This window comes from Acartia tonsa, chromosome 5 (genome assembly GCF_053477335.1).
Source record: "Acartia tonsa isolate MP-2025a chromosome 5, ASM5347733v1, whole genome shotgun sequence".
Lineage (NCBI taxonomy): Eukaryota > Metazoa > Arthropoda > Copepoda > Calanoida > Acartiidae > Acartia > Acartia tonsa.
This window is the reverse complement of record NC_137264.1, coordinates 25,291,656-25,313,245: the sequence shown is the minus strand read 5'-3', so window position 1 is coordinate 25,313,245 and position 21,590 is coordinate 25,291,656. Positions and strand designations below refer to the sequence as shown.

Sequence of the window (21,590 nt, the reverse complement as noted above, 5' to 3'; positions counted from 1 at the left end):
ATGAGTTCAAGCCTCACCGGGGGCAGGCTTTATTTTGATCTTAATATGTCTAATATGTGTAGTGATGGAAAGGAAAACGAAAGTTTAGGCCTACGACACCAAGTATTCCCAGGCGGTCACCCATCCAAGTACTAACTTGGCCCAATGTTGCTTAACTTCAGTGATTTTTTTTTAATGTATATTTTAAGATAAGCGATATATTTTTTATATACAAAAGTGAACCCACAAATCGGGCTTGATAATTATAATAAATTGGCATAAATATCTGAATAGGCTTTTTAATATAAATAATATAAAACAAAAGCACACATGTCTTTGCTTTTGCCGAGAAAAAACCCAAATGATTTTGCAAATATATTGGATCTTAACTCTTTTTTTAAAATTGTAACTAAATATGAATGAACACACCACTGTGCTCTACTTTATTTAGAAGTTTTATTCAACTTCTAGTGAAAGAAAAATGTTATAAAATCATATATAAAACTACGGGGAAAAAAATTGGAGATATGATAAGTAAACATTTTCTTCCTGTTACCATAAAAATTCACCCTTGTAAAGATGAAAATAAACTAAATGTATTGTAATAAATAAATACACAAGGGAACACTTAATATTTCTATAAAAAGAAAAATGATTGGATGAGAACTGGTGCTTTCAAATAATGTTTCTATGAAAAAAAGAGAAAAATTGGAAGAGAACTGGTGCTTTCAAATGATGTTTCTATGAAAAAAGAAAAATGATTGGATGAGAAACTGGTGCTTTCAAATAATAAAATACATCGACGCCATTGACGCAATAAACTTGACAATCAAGAAAAAATTGAAAGTTAATGTTCCCATGAAAATAAAATATTAACAAAAATGTACAAAAATAAAATTGAAACCAGATAATTCTAGTTCATAAATTTAAAGCATAAGGGGAGTTTGATTAAACAACCCATATATCTCTTTAGTTGTGACCCTAGAGATCTCTGCAGTGTCCAAATCCAACGCCTTATCCTCAAGCTTGTTGCTTGTGGCTGCCTGCACCGTGAGTCAACAGTCAGTTTGGCCGAGTGGTCTAAGGCGCTGCGTTCAGGTCACAGTCCACTTCTGTGGGCGTGAATTCGAATCTCACAGCTGACAAACTCCTTTTTCCTGTCCATTGTGTGTGCATGCTGCTCTATTTTGGCAGCAAACCAAATATACATAAAATGTTTGACTCAACCAAGCAAGGATAGCAGAGTGGCGCAGTGGAAGCATGCTGGGCCCATAACCCAGAGGTCCGTAGATCGAAACTACGCTCTGCTAAAACCCAATTCTTTTCTTCTGTTCTATTCTCTTTTCTTTATTTCAGACGTCAACAAGGACCACAAATGTGTCCCCGCACCCCAACATGACCCATCAGCGCAGAGGATAGCGCGTTGGACTTCTAATCCAAAGGTCCTGGGTTCGATCCCCAGATGGGTTGCAAACTGTTTTGCCAGACAGTAAGATGTAGACCAATTGCAAAATCTAAAATCTTTTTAAGTGCTGAAAATGGAGGTTTAGGAATACCAAAAGTAACAGATTTTTTACGATCTTTAGATATCTTAATGTATAAAAAAATCTTCATCCATTGTTGATACTTGGTCTTCAGAATTAAAGAATACAAGATGCCAAGCAAATGATCCATTTTATTTTAATGAAAAATTAGATAAGAATATTAATCCCATTTTATCTAGATTTATTGAAGCATATACAATATTTTCAAATTCATTTTGGCTAAACCATGACAACATAAAAGACATGAGAATTTTAAAAATAACTTTTTTTGCAATAATGAAAAACAAATTGTAAGTAGAGCTATTTTTATAGAAACAACATGGTTACGCTATGAAAATGATATAAAGTTAATTTGTTTTGGAGACCTGCTAAATACTGATAATTCATGTCTAGATTATAGAAACTTTAACATCAAATCAAAGGTCAATTTCAATTACATGGAATATTTGAGACTTCGGGGATTTGTTCAGCACAATATTGCTATATATAGGTGTAAACTTTCTAAACCTCAAACTAAAATTAGTTCCCTATTTTTAAAGCCAAAAGTAAAGTCAAAACATTTCGTTACTTCTTAGAGGATAGAAAAGTGTAAGTCTTATTTAAATAGGTATAACTGGGCGAAAATCAGAGAATTTGACACAGAGAGAAAGAGCGTAAATGGCAAAAAGTATGGACTTTGTCCTTTATTCCAATAAATATACGAGAATTCTCGTTTAAATCTATAAACAATTATAACTATTTTAATGCTAATATCGCTAATTTTAGGCCGGAGTTTCCAGATTGCACACTTTGTATACTAGACCGGAATCTACCCGCACCCAAAGAAACTGCCCAGCACTTTTTTCTGGACTGTCCTGTCACAACTAATATTACTACCAACTACTTCACAGACCTTATACAAAATATTCAACTTAATTTTGACGCAAGCTGGATGTTAGTAGGAGTTCCAAAAACGCTCACCAGTAACGTGATAACTGTTTTAAATATTGAAATTATAATTGTTTTATATTTCATCTTTCAGTCAAGACTGAAAAAAAAGCTTCCATTAAATTTAAATCTACTTGAATTTATTTCCTTTCAAAGGAAATTTTTGCTTAAAAACAAAAATTATAAACTAGGATATGAAAAATTAACAACAATTCAATTTGACCCTGGATAAATTTTATTCCTACTCTGTCTGTTAGTCAGCTCTAGGGTAAATACCTAGGTAAGGGACCAGTCTATAATGATCCTTCATTAATCCTCTGGCGACTCTTAAACCTAACCGGGTCAGAGCTGTCTACTATCAGAATACCTGTCCCTGCCCCACTCATCTTAATTCAGTCTGCCAAGCACATCTTATATGTGACACACTATTTCTTTGAGGCTTTATTGACGACTGGGCTCAGGGAATACCACAGGATGTATGACTTAATTTGGAGGGCAATACCAAGGTAAGGGACCAGTCAACCTCTGGCGACCCTTGTACCTAACAGTGTTAGAGCATTCTGCTCTTAATAAAACTGTCTCTGCCCCTCCCTTCCTTATTCAGTCTGCCAATTAAATCATAAATGTGATCCACTATTATTTTATGAAGACTTAAATTATGGCTCAACAAAGGGAATGTCACAGTATGAAAAAATTTCTTATAACCAATGTAATTTTGATATAATATTCTTTAATATATGTGTACATAAATAATTTTTATCCAATTTTTTTTGAATATTGTGAATGACTGTTAAAATAATATTGTTATACTTTAAATGTAATTTTTGTAAGTAAATAATAAAGACAAATAAAGAATCAAATAATAATAATAATATTTTGTAAAAATAAAAAAAAATCACGAAACCTTTTAGTTCAAATTAATTTGAAAAAAAAACATAATTTATGTACAAATAAGAAAATTTTGGAAATTTATTTATTAAATCCTTATTAGTATCATAAAAGGAAACTACTTCACTATAGTTCCATAAAAAAAATTTCTGCACTTACTATGTAGTTCATTTTTGTTCATAATGGCAATTTTCTTCTTTTTTGTGCGTTTTAGTACCTTCAAACCAACTTAATTAAAAACAACTTAAACTACTTCAAAAATAAGAGGTCTACAAAAAACGATTGCATATCTAAATTCTTTGGATCATTTTACATCTACTACTTCCTAAAAACACCGACTAGCTATTTTTTTTTTAAATCACAAAAGTTAGGGCACCTTCTTTAATAAGTTTTTATTATATTGAAAAGTTTATAAACAAATTAAATTTATTATTATATTATTAAATAATTTTAAAATGTATGAATGCATAATTATTAAAAATTAATTTAAAATACAATTGGCAAAATTATTATCAATTTAAACATTTTGTTTATTAGAAAAGCTTTTCAATTGTGTGTTCGAAACCGATTATTATCTGCTGGATTAAAACCGGTTCTCTGCCATACTATAATATCATGTACAGATAAATTTAAACGAATATTAAAATAAAAAAAACATAATATTGATACCAGTTTTGCTGACTCGGGCATTCGGTCCCTAGAGGCTAAAAAACTGGCACAATAAATAACAATTAATGATTTGAAATGAAAACAGGGCCATTGCATTTTATGTTTCTAAAAAAACTAGTTTATCTTTGGCTTTAATTTTCGGTACTTCTTCTCCCAATATTTTAGCTCTGAAATAAAAAAAAACGGTTAAAGTTTATTTGTATACTAGCGGCTACGCCACTAGATGCCTAATGGGGTACTTTTTCAGTTTCAATTTTAGTCTAATAAAAAAAGGAAAAAATATTTTTTTGAAAGGTTGGTCTTTTTCAGAAGAGCTATTTCTCTTCTGAGGGTGGTGTTACCCTTTACCAAAAACTTTCGAAGGACTTATGTGAGCTACTTTGTTAAGAAAAACTATTTCGGTTCAGCAGTTAGCAAGATTCTTTCGTACACACAGACAGACAAATATCCTGCTACTTTTATGTATAGATTACTTATCAGGGAGTAAGGGAGGGGACAATGGGCAATTAATTCAATTTATGAGTTTTTGCTTGAAGGCCTTGAAATCCAGATTTATCCACAAAATTTGAAGGAAATTGTGTTAATAAAATTTAGAACACTATAAAAAAGAAAGCATTCATTTGAAAATTAGATTACCAGCACATCAGACTGACATAACCATTCTGTAATTAATTACTAGAAAACTCGTCCCAGGAACCCATTCAAACCGTAGCCCCATAACCCTAAATTTAGGGGTTCTTAGATTAGATTGTTTATTACACAAATATCACAATAAAGTTTTTATCTATGAAATGATATTTTCTGGAGAAAGAAAATTGTTAAAACCAGCAATCTCATAACAAACTAAGTTTATTGAAACTCATCTGCTAGATTCAAAACTCAGCGAGTTAGCGGCATTTGATGAGCTAGTACCCAAAGTTAGTCAGAACCTGCTAAATTCTTGCACATTCCTTGTAAGCCAGTACCCAAAGTCTGAGACTCCTAAAAATTAAATATTGGATCCATTTTGATTTATTTTACCATTTCTAAAAATGTATTCCTTCTGTGTAGCAAAATGGTTGCAAAGTAAGACATCTGCTAATTTTGACCAACCAATCAAGAAAGTCCTCAAAGTTATTTAGTAAACTAAGAGATAATATAATGTGGCATAGTGCCTTCTTCATTCAAGTTTATGCATTTCCATCCCTGTCCACATTCCTATACTTCTCCAGCCAAGTCAGACCTACACTGATAACCGCCACCATGTTCCATCCTGCTGTATTGAGGAGTTAGTTGATTTATGTAGGCCTTTGTGTGAACATCTCACCACCAGCTTGCATTCGGTAGACTGTATACCTATATGGCTAGGTTGTCGACAGTCTTAGCTCCTTATCCCTGTGCACGTGGTTTCTGTCCTATACAGAAACGTGATGCCCAAGCTTTTAATTGATATAATATTAAACTATCTTCAATAAATAATCATCCTATTATTCTGCCTATTCTGACCAGTTAAATGTATAATAAATCTTGTGTTTTTTTATGAAATACCTGTGTTAGATTATTAATATATAATTGCGCCGAAGCTACTCTATACTCGTATTCCGGTCTGTCTGTACATCCCCTCATACATCATTTTGGCGCAGTCTTGTCTACCACTCATTTTTGAGGGGGGAAGGTAAAGGTAATTATTAACAAAATCAAACTGTAAAGTAGCTTCGATTGCAAAGTGAAATTAATATTTTCCGAATAGATAAACTAAGTTTATTCACGGAAACAGTTTATAGTAACAATTTGTTACAGAATATTGCTAATAATTATTTCGTGGCAAACTGCCAAACAAAGATAAAAAGGAACCCGCCTTTTATTTTCACATTAGTATTAATTTCACATATTTTCATATTTTCTCCCTAAAACAGGAAGAAAGGGATACTCCCAAGTTCTTAAAAAAGTTCGTGGTAGACAAACAAGTGTTAACGAACACTACAGCTCCAGCACCATGACCGATAATGGCAAGAAGGGGGATGGCGAGAAAACCAAAACTCCGCCTCCTCCGCCTCTTTCGACCGTCCCTGATAACACGCAGCCGCAGTCAGACCCACTTTCCCCTGAAAAAATCAAAGAATTTATAAAGGAAGCGTTAAACGTTAAACTAAATGAATACTCGTCACATTATAGAGATATGATAAAACAAGAATCCGAGATTATGAAGCTTGAAATGGAAACAAAATGGGCAGGGTTTAAGGACACGGAATCACATCGCAGACTATTAGCCGATACCGACATCTTAGACCTAAAACGTAGAGTATCAAAACTTCCAGCGGACGGAAATCTAGGCCCATTGTTTGCGGAAAAAACGTTAAATGAAAGTCTCAACATGACCCATTTTAACACCATAGGTGACGACTCAATTAATGCCACTTTTTATGACCGATTATCGGTCCAACAAAAGATAAGCGTGACCGAATGGGTCGCCAAGGATAGAATTGCAGCCCCAGGCTGTATGGCTTATTCAATTGTAGGCTTTGTAGGCCCGGCAGATAATGACAATTGGATGAATGTAAGGGAAACTTCCCTAACGGAATATGAAAAAACCTTACTGGAAAAGTTTCCCTTTATCCCTGATAGGATCAAGTCATTAGAGCCTCTCCGTAGGTCTGCACCCAATGTAGCAACAAGACCCTCTACAAGAAGCACACCCGCGACGGCAGCAATCAGCGCCGCCAACGATGATTTTATTAAAGAATGCTTTATTAAGGGACAAAAGTGGGATACCGATTTTGCGAGGGATGCCCCTAGGTGGGACGGCAGAGCCGACTTTGATAATTTCTTCGCTAATTTGTGGAGGGTTGCAAAAACATACAGGATCTGTGACCCAATCCTTTTTAAGGATATTTTATACCAGCGAATTTATGACTCTAGAGGGGAACGATTAGGGGACCTAATTCACCTGAAAGAAATCAGGCTTTATCTGCCTTAAGTTATTACCTGATGATCAGAAGGCTGGTCACTCCTTTCTCTGATCCAGAGGTAGCCTCGCAGTACTTCTACAACCTAAAACAGGAGACTAATCAACCCCTTGACACCTACTTCGAGAATAAACTTAAGGTATTCAAACTCATGAACCCTGTGGAAGAATAAGTGGAAAGAATTCTATCTTAACGTTAGCAAAAATCTACTGTATTCAAACCTCGCCATGGATATGGCAAATTATGTTGAAAGTATGCAATTTTTGGACAACTACAACGCTTACTTAAATAAACTTATTACCCTCGGACAAAGATACGTTAATTGGGACGGGTCTGGCCACATTAGCAAGGAAAACCTTTCGGCTTGCTATTCCCAAGCCATGGAAATGTTCTTACCCAAAAATTCTGCGGAAACGAAAAAACAACCCATAATCAGCATTATTGAAGATAATACCCCCACTAACACGGCAGTGTATAAGGAAAACTTAACCGATGAACCTGATGAGGTTCCTTCTTGGGTAGATCATGAGGATGATCCTATTGCTTGGGATCAAATCGAGGGCGTCATAGGAGCCTTTAATGGGAGGAGTAAAAATATTAAATGCTGGCATTGTAATATCCCTGGCCACGTAGTACAGAACTGTAACAAAAAGAAAGCTGGGGAGCCTCCACATCCCGAGTCCCGCTTTGGGAAAACACGAAATAAATTCACCCCACCTAGAAAAGCTTCGGGTAATAGTAATAAAATACCTGAGCAGTATGCGCGTAAAACCATCAACCAGATGGATCAGGAAGCCAGCGATGAATCTGAAATAGATAAACATGTACAAGCGCTTGTTAAAAATCACGTCCATTATATGTAAAAAGAATGGGTATAAACTTTGCGATATTAATTGTCCCTATCCTAGAAAATAAAATTGGCTGAATGAGTTTCATATTTTGATATGGAAAGATAAACAAAATATCCCATGTCAAGCTTAATTTGCAAATTCCTTAATATTAAATATCCCTTACCAGGCAATGCTTTGGCGCGGGAAAATAAAACAAATTGTTATTATTAAATATGACTAAGCAACATAAAATAAACTCCTTCCCCTCCTTTCCCTATCCCACCGTAGCCGAGACAGGAAATTGGGGGAAAGAGGGAGGTAACCTGAGGAGCATTTCACATGCACTTAAAACTTTCCATTCATTTTGGAAAATTAATAGTCTTAATAAAGAAGCCAACAAGTGAATACTTATTAACCTATTTAGTAAATTGTCCTTATTTTTAATATCGCATGATCTATTTAAAATGTAAATATCGTATATTTTTGAGTGTATATATATAAGAATCTAAAACATTTTAGTTCGATTTTTAACCGCTAGGGGACCTTAAGCAAATTATCTGTATATAAACAATGATTTTTGAGCTAAACCCTCAGTATCAATTTTATCTGAGAGTTGCACACTTTTAGCCTCTGATTTTTGTAGCTGAAATACTTCAGCAATTATGTATAATAACGGATTCATATGGGTTAATATTATTGTATTTTGCACAGTGACAATAATAGAACTATATTTAATTTATTATGTATCCGAAAGATGTCGCCTCGAATGCTATCGCGGTCCATACAAGTAGATAATAAGAAGGAGGGGGGGGTCTACTGCAAATCTGTATAAATACGAATGAATATTCAAATCTAAATCAGTTTATCAGAAAGATTTTCAGTAAGCTTAATTACTTAAAACTTTAAATTAAATTAAAAACTTAATTACTTAACACGTGATTAATAAAATCTTAAACATTTTGATTAAATTATTTTCCGCTAGGATTACTAGCAGAATAAAAATAACTTAGTTCTATTAACTTCCGCTAGGATTATCAGCGGAATAAAAGGCCACTATATAAAATCGAACGTATATTATTAATCAAGGCCAGTCACGAACAAAGCAGTTACCACAAACCACTTCTTATTTTTGAGGCTGACTTCAGCATTAATTATATTTTAGCAAATACATATACATGTTTTACCCCATAGGTGGAAAAAACTTTTCAAATTTAGTATAAATACTAACAATATCAGAAAATAAATCAGTCAGGGTAAATCCTCTCAAGTGTGTTCGACGTATCTTAATATTTTGAGCTGTAATACAGCGCTAACCCTATACTATTTAAAATTGTGATTCAAATACTAACCTAGTAAAATTATAATCTGTATAAATACAGACAGAAATCAAAAAATAACTCAGTCAGTTTTTAATCTCTTGTTAGTAGCAAGCTGAACACTTATTTTTAAGCTACTTTGTAGCCTTTCAATCTTTAAAATTTAGTTCAATTTTATTCCGATAGGTTTCTATACTAATTATCCTATATCGTAGTATATAAATAAGGACCAGTATCAAAGTTTAATAGTTTCTCTAGAACTTTCAACATTCTTATATATTTCTTGAGCTAAAAGGCGCTAATAAAAAAATATAGGGCTTATTTCCCATCCTATGCGAAAAATTCTTGTACTCTTGATGAACACAGAAACGACAAAATTATCGAATGGACCGATTCCTTATCAAAAGATTGGGAAAATTTTATAAATATGTTCTCCAATTCTATAAGTAAAGGTTATCCCCAGTGGGATAACCCAAACCCCTTTATAGTAGATGTTGATTTTTCTACAAGTTATTTCGCTGGAATTCTCAGCCAAAAACAAGGGGGTGAAGAAAGAATTATTGGGATCTGTTCCAAAAAATGTAACGGGGCAGAGAAAAATTATCCAAGCTATAAAGGCGAGTTAGCATGCTTAGTATTTGTTCTTAAAACCTTTCTCCATTACTTAAGATTTAGAAACTTTATTGTCCGAACAGATTCGATTTCCTTAGTTCATTACAAAAAATGGCAAAAAGGAACAATAAATGGGGTAACTTTGCGTTGGATATTCTTTATCCAAAGTTTCGACTTTACAGTAATTCATAGGAAGGGTAAGGACCACTGCAATGCCGACAATTTATCTAGAGGGCAATTTTTATGCAAAGAACATAAGGAAACCGATTGCGAAAAATGTACTAGCTAATTTACCTTGGATCCTTATGAACAGGATTGTCCCTACCAAGACCAGATTTTTGAGTTACATGCGGCTTCTGAAGTCGGTGTGCACAATGTCTGGCAATCTGAAACACAAAAAGATCAAATATTATTTGACATTCGTAGGTGGATATTCGAAGAGCAGAACTAACCGGCCGGAAAGAGGTCCTTTTTAAGTTAATAGAACATTTATATGTTATGGAAGGACTTCTGATATTTAGACAACCTCTTAGTAACGGAACGTTCATTGAAAGACCCGTTGTACCCATTGGATTATATAATAAAGTTTTTGAATTAGCACACAATAATATTGTAGGCCACAAGGGGGTAAATGAAACAATACGCAAAATAAATGAAAGATTCTTCCTTATAGGAATCAACAAATTTGTAGAATCACGCATTAAAAATTGTATTACCTGTCTAAGAAAGATAGGACAGGTACCTAAGCACAAACAACCCATCACCCATTCAGCCATTAGTCACGAGATTTTTGGCCAAGTATCGGTAGACCTTATCGGTCCCTTAACCCCTAACTATTTTCAAGGACAACATGTCCGCTACATATTTATCCTAGTGGACTTATTCTCTAGGTACATAATCGCTCACCCTATCAAAGATGCTACCGTGGAAAGCACGGTAAAAGTAATTCTCGAACAGGTGGTACCTACCTACGGCTTATTTCGGTCACTGAGGAGTGACAGGGGAACAAATTTCACTGGGGAAGTTTTTAGAAAAGTTATGGATGAATTAGGTATTGAAACTAAACTTATCCCCCCAAGAAACCCTAATAGTAACCCATGTGAAAGGCATAATCAAAGCATTTATGCAGGACTAAGATCTGATGACCGATTCGAAAGTAAAGACTGGGCAAGAAAATTAGCTTTGACCACTTTTGTAATTAACGCAAGTACGTCTAGAAGAACGGGGTATACGCCATATTACCTTATGTTCGGCAGACAACCAACTCTTAATCTCGATTTCTTCTCACCAATCCTGCAGAACAGGCAGGATATTGATTGCAGATCTTACTTAAACTACCTAAAAAATTTGGAAGAAATTATTGCACAAGTTTCCAAAAAATCTAAAATCTATTTAGAATTTCAAAATAAATCTAGAAAGGCTTCATCCCCTATTTTCGTTAACGATGTATGTTTTGCCTTCTTTAACCTAGTCAAGGTAGGGGTTAGCAAAAAATTACAATCTTTCTATGGGGGTCCTTTTATTGTAACAAAAAAATTCTCAGAAGCACTTTTTGAACTTAGCCCCTTCGGGTCAAATCCAATTAAAACTAACCAGGTTGTTAGCCGAGATAAAATACGAAAGATAGATTCTAAAGTAGAATTATTGGGGGAAACACTTTCCTTTAACGTCTTTCCGATTGAAGAAATTGTCCCGTCTGAGGAAATAACCTTGACCATAGATAATACGGGACTAACCGAAATAAACGATAATAAAGGTATAGAAAACGATGATTTTACCTACCTAGACAACGATAACGATGAATTTATCGAAGAAAACCCTGAACCTAATCAGGATGTACTCCAAGGGGAGGTGGATTGTAATGGGGGAGGGGATATAATGGAAAAAAACTCACCATTTGAATCACAGCCCGAAAACCAAGAACCCCCGGGTGCAGATCGGTCATCCGGTCCTAACATCCATGTCGAAAATAGTTTCTTAGAAGAAACTGTCCCATCTGAGGCATCCTTCTTTGCGCAGCGACCAAAACAATCCAGCCCTGAAAAAGTCATTAATGTTAACAAACAAAGCATAGTACCTAAATATATATTAGAAGAAGAAAGAAAAACTAGGTCACAAGGGGGGGATAACCGCATACACGTCCAAATCGGACTACATAACCCAATTAGAAGGAAGAAATAAAATGTATATAAAACGAAAGTGGCAAATGTATATAGCTTAATTTATGTATGTATAATAATAAAAATAAACAAAAAAAAAAAATATACGTTAAAACTAACGGATTAACATATTTCAGAGAAAAACACCAAGCATAAAAATAAAATGCAGCATCATTTGGCAAAAGCACCAGGAGCTCGAGGTAACTTTATTTTGGGATTCATGGGGCTTTTTATTATTTTGGCAAAATCAAATGCGTCCGAAATAATACAAATAGATGCGACTCAATGTGTAGCAAACGAAAACCCGCGTTTGAAAATCTCTGAATGCGCTGCGTTTCTTAATATTACTAATACCGAACAAAAACGATTTCACCTGCTTCAAAAGGTTGAAAGAAAAATTATACCTGGAATCCGTTGTCACCTCCGAACCAGTACACACTACTGGTATTGTGGCAGGTATAGCCATGTCCACCTCGCTGCTCCAGCACTGGTGGAGATACCTCCTTAACGGCATCGACCCCGCCTGCGAGGGACATGGCGTAGCCATTAATGGCATTTTTATCCCTGGGACATTTGAGGAAAACAAATAGGGGTCCAGGCTGAACCTGTTGAATTATTACAAACAAATGCGGGCTGTTACCTGGGTAGTCATTGGGTGGGGAACAATTGTCTAGATCACAATCTTAGATTAGGCTACGACCGAATTATCTCGGATGATAAATCTGATAACTCACAAAAATTCACTTCTCCTTGGCGAACGGTAGACATCTTTAATATTTCATTGTTTACATTTGAAGGAGATTAGGGTGACCAAAAATATCTAGTGATCGATCCCCAAATTACGCTAGCGTTAGAACTTAAAGATAAAAGGCATTTTGAAAATCTAATTCCTGAATTATCTTATTACAGAACTAATATTGATAATTTAATGGTATGGTTCACAAACTCTGTAAAACCATAGTTTCCACTTTTAAACGCTAAGGAAAAAGATGACATGTTACCACTAGAGATTTTTTATTCTTACCAACAATATAGTAAATTAATTGTCCCCGAAAACCACTGCTTACAGAACCATTTTCTGTCTAAAAGTAGTATTCAGACCCATCGTAAAAAGTTAGTTAGGGCGCTCGGTGAGCTGGATCTGGTAATACAGTGCAATAACCTTAAAATCAATGTTTCTGTGGGAGAAAATCTACCCTTTTTTGTAGATCATTTCTTGGTTTCGATTAATAATAAGACTATGGGGGTATCACCGTTTTCCCGCAGATTGGTTAATACCACCCATCTAACCCCAACCAAATGTTCCGAAAATCCAATCTTCTTACATTTGTACCAAGGAAAATTCATTGGGAATCAAGGGCAGGGTATGCAAATATTAAATGTAAACCAATATCTTATGGATAAACCAATTAGCCTATTTCTTTATCATTCTTGGCAAGGCCTAGAAAAAACTAATTTCTCAGAAAGCGCCGAGGAATTATACCTCAGTCAATTGGCCGCGGACTCTAATAATTTTGAAGTAAAAATTACAGACTCCTGGTTTATTCAAACGTATCATAAAGTGGTCGATTTCCTATCTAGTACTTGGTATCATATGGTGCTTGTAGTAGCAGCCATCCTTACAGGGATAGGGTCGTTACTATGCGTCGCTTTTATCATCTACATATTAGCCTGCACCAAGATTCACGCGTACAAAGCAGGGGGTACAAGTGAAACACACGAATTACGAGATTTTACAAATAATGGGGAAAACTAATTTCCAAAAAACGGACGACCTATAACCAGACATATATATACCTATGAAATTGTCGTCCCTAAAGGTCGTCTTTGTAAAAATATTTCCTTATTCGGTATAAGGAATTAAAGACCTTTAATTCTAAGTTTATTATTTTTATTTTAGGATATCCCAGGCGAAATTTCCAAAGGGGTTTTCACCATTCCCATGGGGCCAGTCACCCTTCATACCGTCGTGGGTATGAAGAGGCACCCTTCTACCCAGAAGAGGACTATTATTATGACAACAATCATGGCTATCCCCAGGGCCAAGAGGAGGCCTACTATGAGCCTGATGAAAACAGGTACCCCATCCAGCCTCGAGTAAAACCGCCACGTAACCCTGAAAACCTCACTGACCTTCAGTGTGTCAGCCGTGCGATACACGTCTATCGCACCGCTGGAAAAGATGTTCCCCCGGGGCTCCTTGAGCAGCAAGAAAACTTGCGGCAGGCTAAAAATTTAGAAGCCAACGAATATTCCGACAAAGCCAGACCTAGGGTTAGGCCTTTAATGGAACAGAATATGATACCTAGGGGAGGGGAACCGCAGAAAAATCGGGTGGAATCGCCACCAAAACGTAATGCCTCACCTGAACTAGAGGTAGTCGCCGTAAAGTCAGCCCCAAAAGCGGTAGAAAAACGACCACCAACACCAACAGGCAGCGGCGGCCCAGCAGCCAAGAAGGCTAAGGTGGAAACTCATCCGCCTCCATTGCCCCCTAAAAAGAAAGAGACATTAGCAGAAAGTAAAAATGAGCCTAAAGCTTTTTGGGTGACTGCCGAGGAATGGAAAAAAGTCCTATCCTCCACCGTAAAAGAAGCAATAGAGGAAGCCCTTCTCCCTTTCCAGAGAAGTCTGGAATCTAAAATTGCTAGCAATGCCTCATATGTTGAGAAAGCACACATAAACCATGGCAAACGTCTTATTGAAATTTCCGCCGAATTATTGCAGAACCGCAAAACGTTGCGCGAAAAAATTCGCACCGTCTCAGAGGAGTCGACCGTCGAGCTAAAAGCACGCATGTGCTCTGTTATTGAGTCCACTAGTCGACTGTTAGACCAAAATTCTGACAGGGTTATTAAATATATTAATACTCGTTGTATTATTGTAAATGTACCTGGGCAGAAGGTGGCGACCATAGAGGCACCCCTTCCCGCTGAGAGCGCACCACAACCGGATGATGATGGCGTTGAGCTGATCTCCCATTATGGGTCTGAATGCTCTGATGAATACAGACCAACCGACAGGGAAGGCAATCCCGTGGTCCTTGATCCCGCAGAGGGGGAGACCAGTGACCAAGAGCTTGATGCTCAAATTAGTGAGCTCTTTCCATCTGGAATCGATCTGCCCACTAATCCGCAGGCTGATGCTGTCCCTGAGGGCCCAGTGGCCCAGGCTCCTTGCGAAGGCATGCTGGCTCTCCAGAATGCCGTTGCTCCAGAGCTCCCAGAAGCTCCAGAAGGTCCTACTCCCTCAGAACCCAATCCTGTTGATATCGTGCGCAAGGCTATGGCCGAAATTGAGGGACCTGCGACCACAACAACCACCCGCCGAAGCAGGCGTGCCGGTCAACTATGAGTGAACATTTCATGTTCCCTCAGAAGGAGGCGAGTGTGGCATAGTGCCTTCTTCATTCAAGTTTATGCATTTCCATCCCTGTCCACATTCCTATACTTCTCCAGCCGAGTCAGACCTACACTGATAACCGCCACCATGTTCCATCCTGCTGTATTGAGGAGTTAGTTGATTTATGTAGGCCTTTGTGTGAACATCTCACCACCAGCTTGCATTCGGTAGACTGTATACCTATATGGCTAGGTTGTCGACAGTCTTAGCTCCTTATCCCTGTGCACGTGGTTTCTGTCCTATACAGAAACGTGACGCCCAAGCTTTTAATTGATATAATATTAAACTATCTTCAATAAATAATCATCCTATTATTCTGCCTATTCTGACCAGTTAAATGTATAATAATTCTTGTATTTTTTTATGAAATACCTGTGTTAGATTATTAATATATAATTGCGCCGAAGCTACTCTATACTCGTATTCTGGTCTGTCTGTACATCCCCTCATACGTCAATAATTATAAAGTCCAATGTCCCATTCCTACCTATTTTTTAAACACTTTAAAATTATTCTATTTATTTTTGTAAAAATAAGGTTTCACACAACTGTAATAGCAAATACTAAAGAGGTTAGGTAAGGTTAAGTTGTATTTTTGATTATTTAATAATTTCAGCCTATGTAGGATAGCATAGCTAAAAGGACCAACAAAGGGTGAAATGGTACAAAAAAATTTAAGACTTTCTTGGAATTAGAATTCAAATGTAAAAAAAAACTTCATATTAGGATAGGCAAGGGTGATTTTAAAAGTTTTAAAATATTTAAGAATTGATATACAATTAGGTTTAACAAAATACTTGCCCCTTGCAGCACCTTTATGGGGGAGGGGGCCTATTATCTCAGCTCCTATTAAAGCTAGAAGGCTAAAAAAAATTGTGAAAGTACCCTTTTTGATATTGAATTTCCGACTAAATTACTGATAATCAAATTTCCTTCGCCCATTTATTTAACAAGCTTTATTTTAGGTCCTTTTTTACTTAAAAATTCAAAACAGCTGTAATTTTCTTTTTTTCGAGCTAAAAAAAATTTTCAATAAATGTTTATCTTTATGTAAATTTTATATTAGAAATCTCAATACATAAATTTCGTAGGCCGCAGCTGCCTGGCGCCACAGTCAGCGGTCGACGGGAAAACGATGACGAATTTTCATTAAAAATTTTAATATGTTATGTAGACATGTAAGAAAAGCTTAAGTTTAAAATTTGAAGTCTCTAATATCTATGTCAAAAATTGTGGTCATAGATTTTCAGAGCCCTGGAGTATCTGGACCTGCAGGATCATACCAGGAACCTGAAATTGACTTGAACACCTATATTTTATACAAGGATTTACTACTTAAGGATAATTTAGTATTTGGTAAGGTAAAATGCTTTGTTTAAGTCAAAAAAATATTAAGTGGATGACCCTGCCAGGTTTGCTGGCATCCTGTGCCCGCCAGGATGGAGATATTAAAAAGAACTCTCAGTTATGTGTCTTACCCATAGTTATGATCATCTAGAAAAACCAAGTACATAATCCGCAAATGGGTTGCAATATTCCAAAGTCCTCTATGGGATATAAGGTTAAGAATTATCCAAAAGACAACCAACCCTTTAATTAGACGATATTTGTCTGGAAGTCTTGACTGTGCATGGTAAAGGTTGCGCCTGTCTCAAGCCTAAGGCATTTCTATTATCCCACGCTCTAGATATTGCAGCAGTAGGTACCATTTTTAAGTGTTTAGGGGGTTATAATTGTAACCTGGGTTGTGGTTCTGCTGAAACTTGGGCTGTCCTCTTTTTTCTTCCATTCCTGAAACATATTATGAGCTAGATTGTTTTATTTCGCTATCTATTGAAAATAAAATACACTGCATTTATAAGTGACGAATCTCGTAGTGCGAGACTGTATATGATCTACTTGAATATATTTCTATTGCGCTAATACATTTAATAAGCTAGCGGATTTGCTCCTAGTATCCTGGGGCTCTGTATTCGAAGGGAAAGCGACAGTAAGAAAGTCCCAAAACATCCAAAACCAATTTTAATTTGTAATTCAAATTTATTCACCTATTATTCAATTTATCAATTTATGCATTTAATCTTTTATTCTAATCTATCAATATATTCATGTAACAATTACATCTTTTTAATTATGTCATCTAGCGTTAAAAAAAACGGAATTACATGTATTTATTCTGAAGATGTAGTGGTGTTTCCAGGGTGTGACTCAATTTAACCTTCGCTGCTTCTCTTGCTGTTAAATGAAATAGAATAATTTACTTATTTACTAAAAACCAACAGAATTCAATATACTAAAATAAGTAATTATAGAATATGTCTGTTGAATAAGATCTTGTAAACATATGGACTGATCTTTGCACAATTTTCAGGGAGATTTAAATTAGTTCAGTGAACAGTTCAGGTCATTTGAAGAGGTGGTCCAGCAATATTGGAGTTATAATAAAGATAAAAAGAAATATTCCACTTCCCCAAACAATTTTATTAATATCATTCTGTAGCAACCTTAAATGAAAAAAAGGGGATCCCCTCCCCCCTCTCTTGGGTCAAACACTCCTATCATTGCAAAATATTGTTACATTGTAGATAAATATTTGTATTTGTAGTCAGGTAAATTAGTAATAAGAATTAACAAGATTACCTTGTATAACTTTGAATGGTGCAGATTTAGGACGGGAGGTCAACAGGGGAGTCGGAGTACCAGAATCTTCCTAATTAAACCATAAACAAAAATGATTATGTCCAATGGTAGCCAAGATGTTTAGAATGGTAAACTAGACTCATTGAGGGGTAGAAATAAAGGCGTTATCCTCTTAGAAATTTTTTTTTCAATTTTTTTCAATTTTGTACCCCCCCCCCCCCCCACCTCGACTACCGACGAACAACTATTTTAGGATAGGTTAGGTTTTAGGCTAGAGAGCCGAGCGCTGCGGCCAGGCAGACAAGGGGGCCGAGCGCTGCGGCTAGGCAGGCAAGGGGGCCGAGAGCTGCGGCTAGGCAGGCTATACCCAGCGAAACCTTTTTAAAAAAAGGTAGCATGCTACCTTTTTCGATATCTCTAAGAGTAGCATTTTGACGAACTTTTGTGAGCTCGCAAGATGGTAGCTAGCTAGTATTTTAGAGCTCCTACTTTAGTAGCTTGCTACCTCATAAATTATTAGCTTTTCTGCTAACTTTGGCGACCTCGAAAATACTAGCAGAAGAAAAAACACGATGTCGCTCAAATGTAGCATTTTACGGTGTTAACACACACATACATCAAACACACAATCAACCCATGATCAAAATTGATAGGGAGAAAAATATAGTTTATAAATTTGCCACTAGGGACTCAAATAATTTTTTAAAGACTCTATCAATCTTTCTGTTTTCCAACTGAAAACAATAAAAAATGGTAATTCATAATGTTATAGAGTGTTGATAGTCTTTGATGAAAAAAAGTAATTTTAAAAGGCATTCTTTTTTTAAACAACAACAAATATAGAAACATATCTTAATGTTCAGTATATTAAGCCGAGAATGGTATGATAACTGCTAAGTTGAAAGTCTAGTTAATTAAGCAATGCATCTAATTATGAATAAATTGAGAGACATGTTTTCCATATGGAGACATGATGGAGAATGACTCATTCTTTCTATCAATCTCTTTCTCTCTCTGTCTCTCTCTCTCTCTCTCCTCTATCTCTCTCTCCCTACATGCGCCTTCCACTTTTCTCTAAGATTATAGCTTCCGACTGTGTTTGGAGCATTTAAGAGTTCGTATAAGAAATGTTTCGAGTCGCCATCGAGATCTCAAATGACGCATTTTAATTTATGCTACTATTGTGCGACTTCGCCCCATACTCTGCCACGATATCGATGGCGAACTCTCATGCTACCTTTTGTTTGAAAGGACGATTTTCCAACGTTGTTCGCCAAAAAATTAGGTGTTAATTCATGGCGAATAGGATTCGAGGTAGCATAGGACTCGGTACATATATTGCACGAGCTCGTAGGCGACTCTATGGAGAAATGTCTCGCTGAGCGATGGGAGCCGAGCGCTGCGGCCAGAGTTCATAGTTCGCTGTCGGGGGGGGTACTCAAATTTTCAATATTGAAAAAAAAATTTCCAAGAGGATAATACCGAAATAAAGTGTTTTAAAAAAGAAATAGTATAAATAAAGATAACTAATGAGAAATAACTCACTAATAAGAAAAAAAAGAAAGAAGATATAAATAGATAATTAAGGAATGAGAAAAATAATTATGAAAGACAAAATGTTAACTATATTGAAAATAATTTTTTTTATATAAAAATTTGCTAATGCACACAGTTGATTTGGGTAAAAGGAAGTGTTCGGTGAATTAAATATTTTTTTTGCAAACTAAATGATATAGTTTTTTAGGCGATATTTGAAAGTGCAAACAAATGTTATTTGTTGAAAAAGAAAATAAACTAAGAAAATTGGTATTGTTTGGAAAAAATTAGAAAAGATAAAGTAAAAATATTCTTGGAGGTTGGGGCCGAACACCAAAATTATTTTTTCTTAATTCCTAAATATTAATTGGTTGGTACAAAGTAATAGTTTCCAAATTTTCCAAGCTCCGAGGGACGAAAGCCCGGACCAACAAAACTGATATTAATATTATGATTTTTTATTTTACTATTTGTAGAAATTTGACTGTAACACGCTATGATGCATGACTTTTCAGTATGGCTCAGTACCGTTCTAATCCAGCAGATAATAATCGGTTTTGGGGCCATAATGGAAATTTTATCAAGATATTATTTATTGTTATGTTTTCCCTCTCTATTGTAAGGACGATATAGTAATGCATAACAGTCACGAATACTTTGACGATTAGGCAAGATTTAATAGAAATTAGATAAATATGAATAAAAAAAAACAATTAAATAAGTACAAAAATACTTATCTTGAATAACACAATGATGTTTAAACTTACCGATTCTAGATATAAATAACATTAAATTTAAAGATTAACAGTCTTTCAGTCTATTTGTGGCAAAAGATCTCGTCATTCACTGACCAATATGTTTCCGCTATAAAATATAGCTTATTAAATTTATGGGAAAGTTTCACCACCCTCCCAAGAGAAATTACACGTGTATTTTTCTTTTTTTTATTAAAAATTAAATTTACAATTGTTGTGGGGGTCGACTTTCCCTTTTCCATCCCATTTTCTCCCAAGTATTCCTAGAGGCCACTAGGGGCGCAACCGATAGTTTTATTCAATAGAGGTCAGGAATGTCTAAGGGGTAGTACCAGAGATCTTAAAGGGCACTAGACGATAAAATGCTGTTCATATTTACATTGGAAAACAAAAGTACAGCTGCAGTATGTTAAATTATTAATGGAAAAATTTGGCTACTGATAGTTTATAGAAAACTATAGCGGCAACATCTCATAGAGGCCTCTAGGGGCACTGGAGGAGGGGGCAGTTGAATTCAAAAGGAAAAGGAATTTTTTGTGGGAAGGGGGTGTGTTGGTACCCCCCCAAAAATTTTTTTTTTTATAAACTTTCTCTGGACCTATGAGAAGCTGCCCTGTAAAGGAGATCCCAATCGGTTCAGCGGTTACGAGATCCTTCGGTACAAACAGACAGACAGACAATCAGAAACTATCCTGTTATTTTATCATAAGGATAATGATATAAAAGTCTCTGTAGTTTTTAAAATAAGGAACGAGAGGACGTGTTTATAAAACATTGGGGACAAGTAAATTTATCGTTTAAAGACCTCCCCTCACTTGCTAAGTATTACATATAACCCCCAATCCCCCTACCCCCATTAAAAAAAATAATTCAACCACACATAACAAAATTTTATCTCCTTACTTTTCTGCAAAACGAAGCTACTCCATAACAATCATATCAGAAGAGGGTAAGTATGTTCATTCTTGCCAAGATCAGTAAAAAATTTGCTAAGTTAAATGTTATTCCTGGATTATTTTGTTGTTTTCCTCTGCTCGGTGGCTCGGAAGTTTCCCAAAATCTTCGTCGAATCTAAAATTGTTGTAAGTATTCTTTAATTTGTAATAAGGACTAGTACATCCAATAATAGCGAAGCTATTAGAAATTTAAAGCAAAATATTCGGCCAACCACACATACCTCCCATTACTTTGGCATATAGAGTGACATCCAATTACTTCAAAGCATGACTGAGAAAAGTATTTTATAATGCTTGTATCTCTAAAAACTTTTTGAAACATGGCCAAGTTAAACAAAAATTCAGCTATACAGACCATCAAATATCCTACTACTTTGGCAGATAGACATCGAATGACTGAATTGAATGACTATAAATCCGGGAAAAAATCTA

General features: G+C 35.6%; 1 protein-coding gene, 1 long non-coding RNA gene and 1 other non-coding gene across 3 annotated transcripts in view; 1 reads left to right on the top strand and 2 right to left on the bottom strand.

Moving 5' to 3' along the window:
* Positions 1-1,040: 1,040 nt before the first annotated feature.
* Positions 1,041-1,124, top strand: TRNAL-CAG (transfer RNA leucine (anticodon CAG)). The gene has a single exon. It is a non-coding gene; the product is annotated as a tRNA-Leu (tRNA).
* A 2,591-nt stretch (positions 1,125-3,715) lies between these two features.
* Positions 3,716-18,100, bottom strand: LOC145320292 (uncharacterized). The gene is made up of 4 exons (XR_013880149.1): positions 17,912-18,100; positions 17,437-17,506; positions 17,012-17,062; positions 3,716-4,174 (listed from the first exon to the last, which is right to left on the bottom strand). It is a non-coding gene; the product is annotated as an uncharacterized LOC145320292 (long non-coding RNA).
* Positions 18,101-21,141: 3,041 nt separating this feature from the next.
* Positions 21,142-21,590, bottom strand: part of LOC145320069 (uncharacterized) — a 42,748-nt gene continuing 42,299 nt past the window's right edge. The window contains exon 20 of the mRNA XM_080162509.1: positions 21,142-21,273. Coding sequence (XP_080018635.1) covers positions 21,142-21,273 — 132 coding nt within the window. The remainder of the gene's footprint in view (positions 21,274-21,590) is intronic.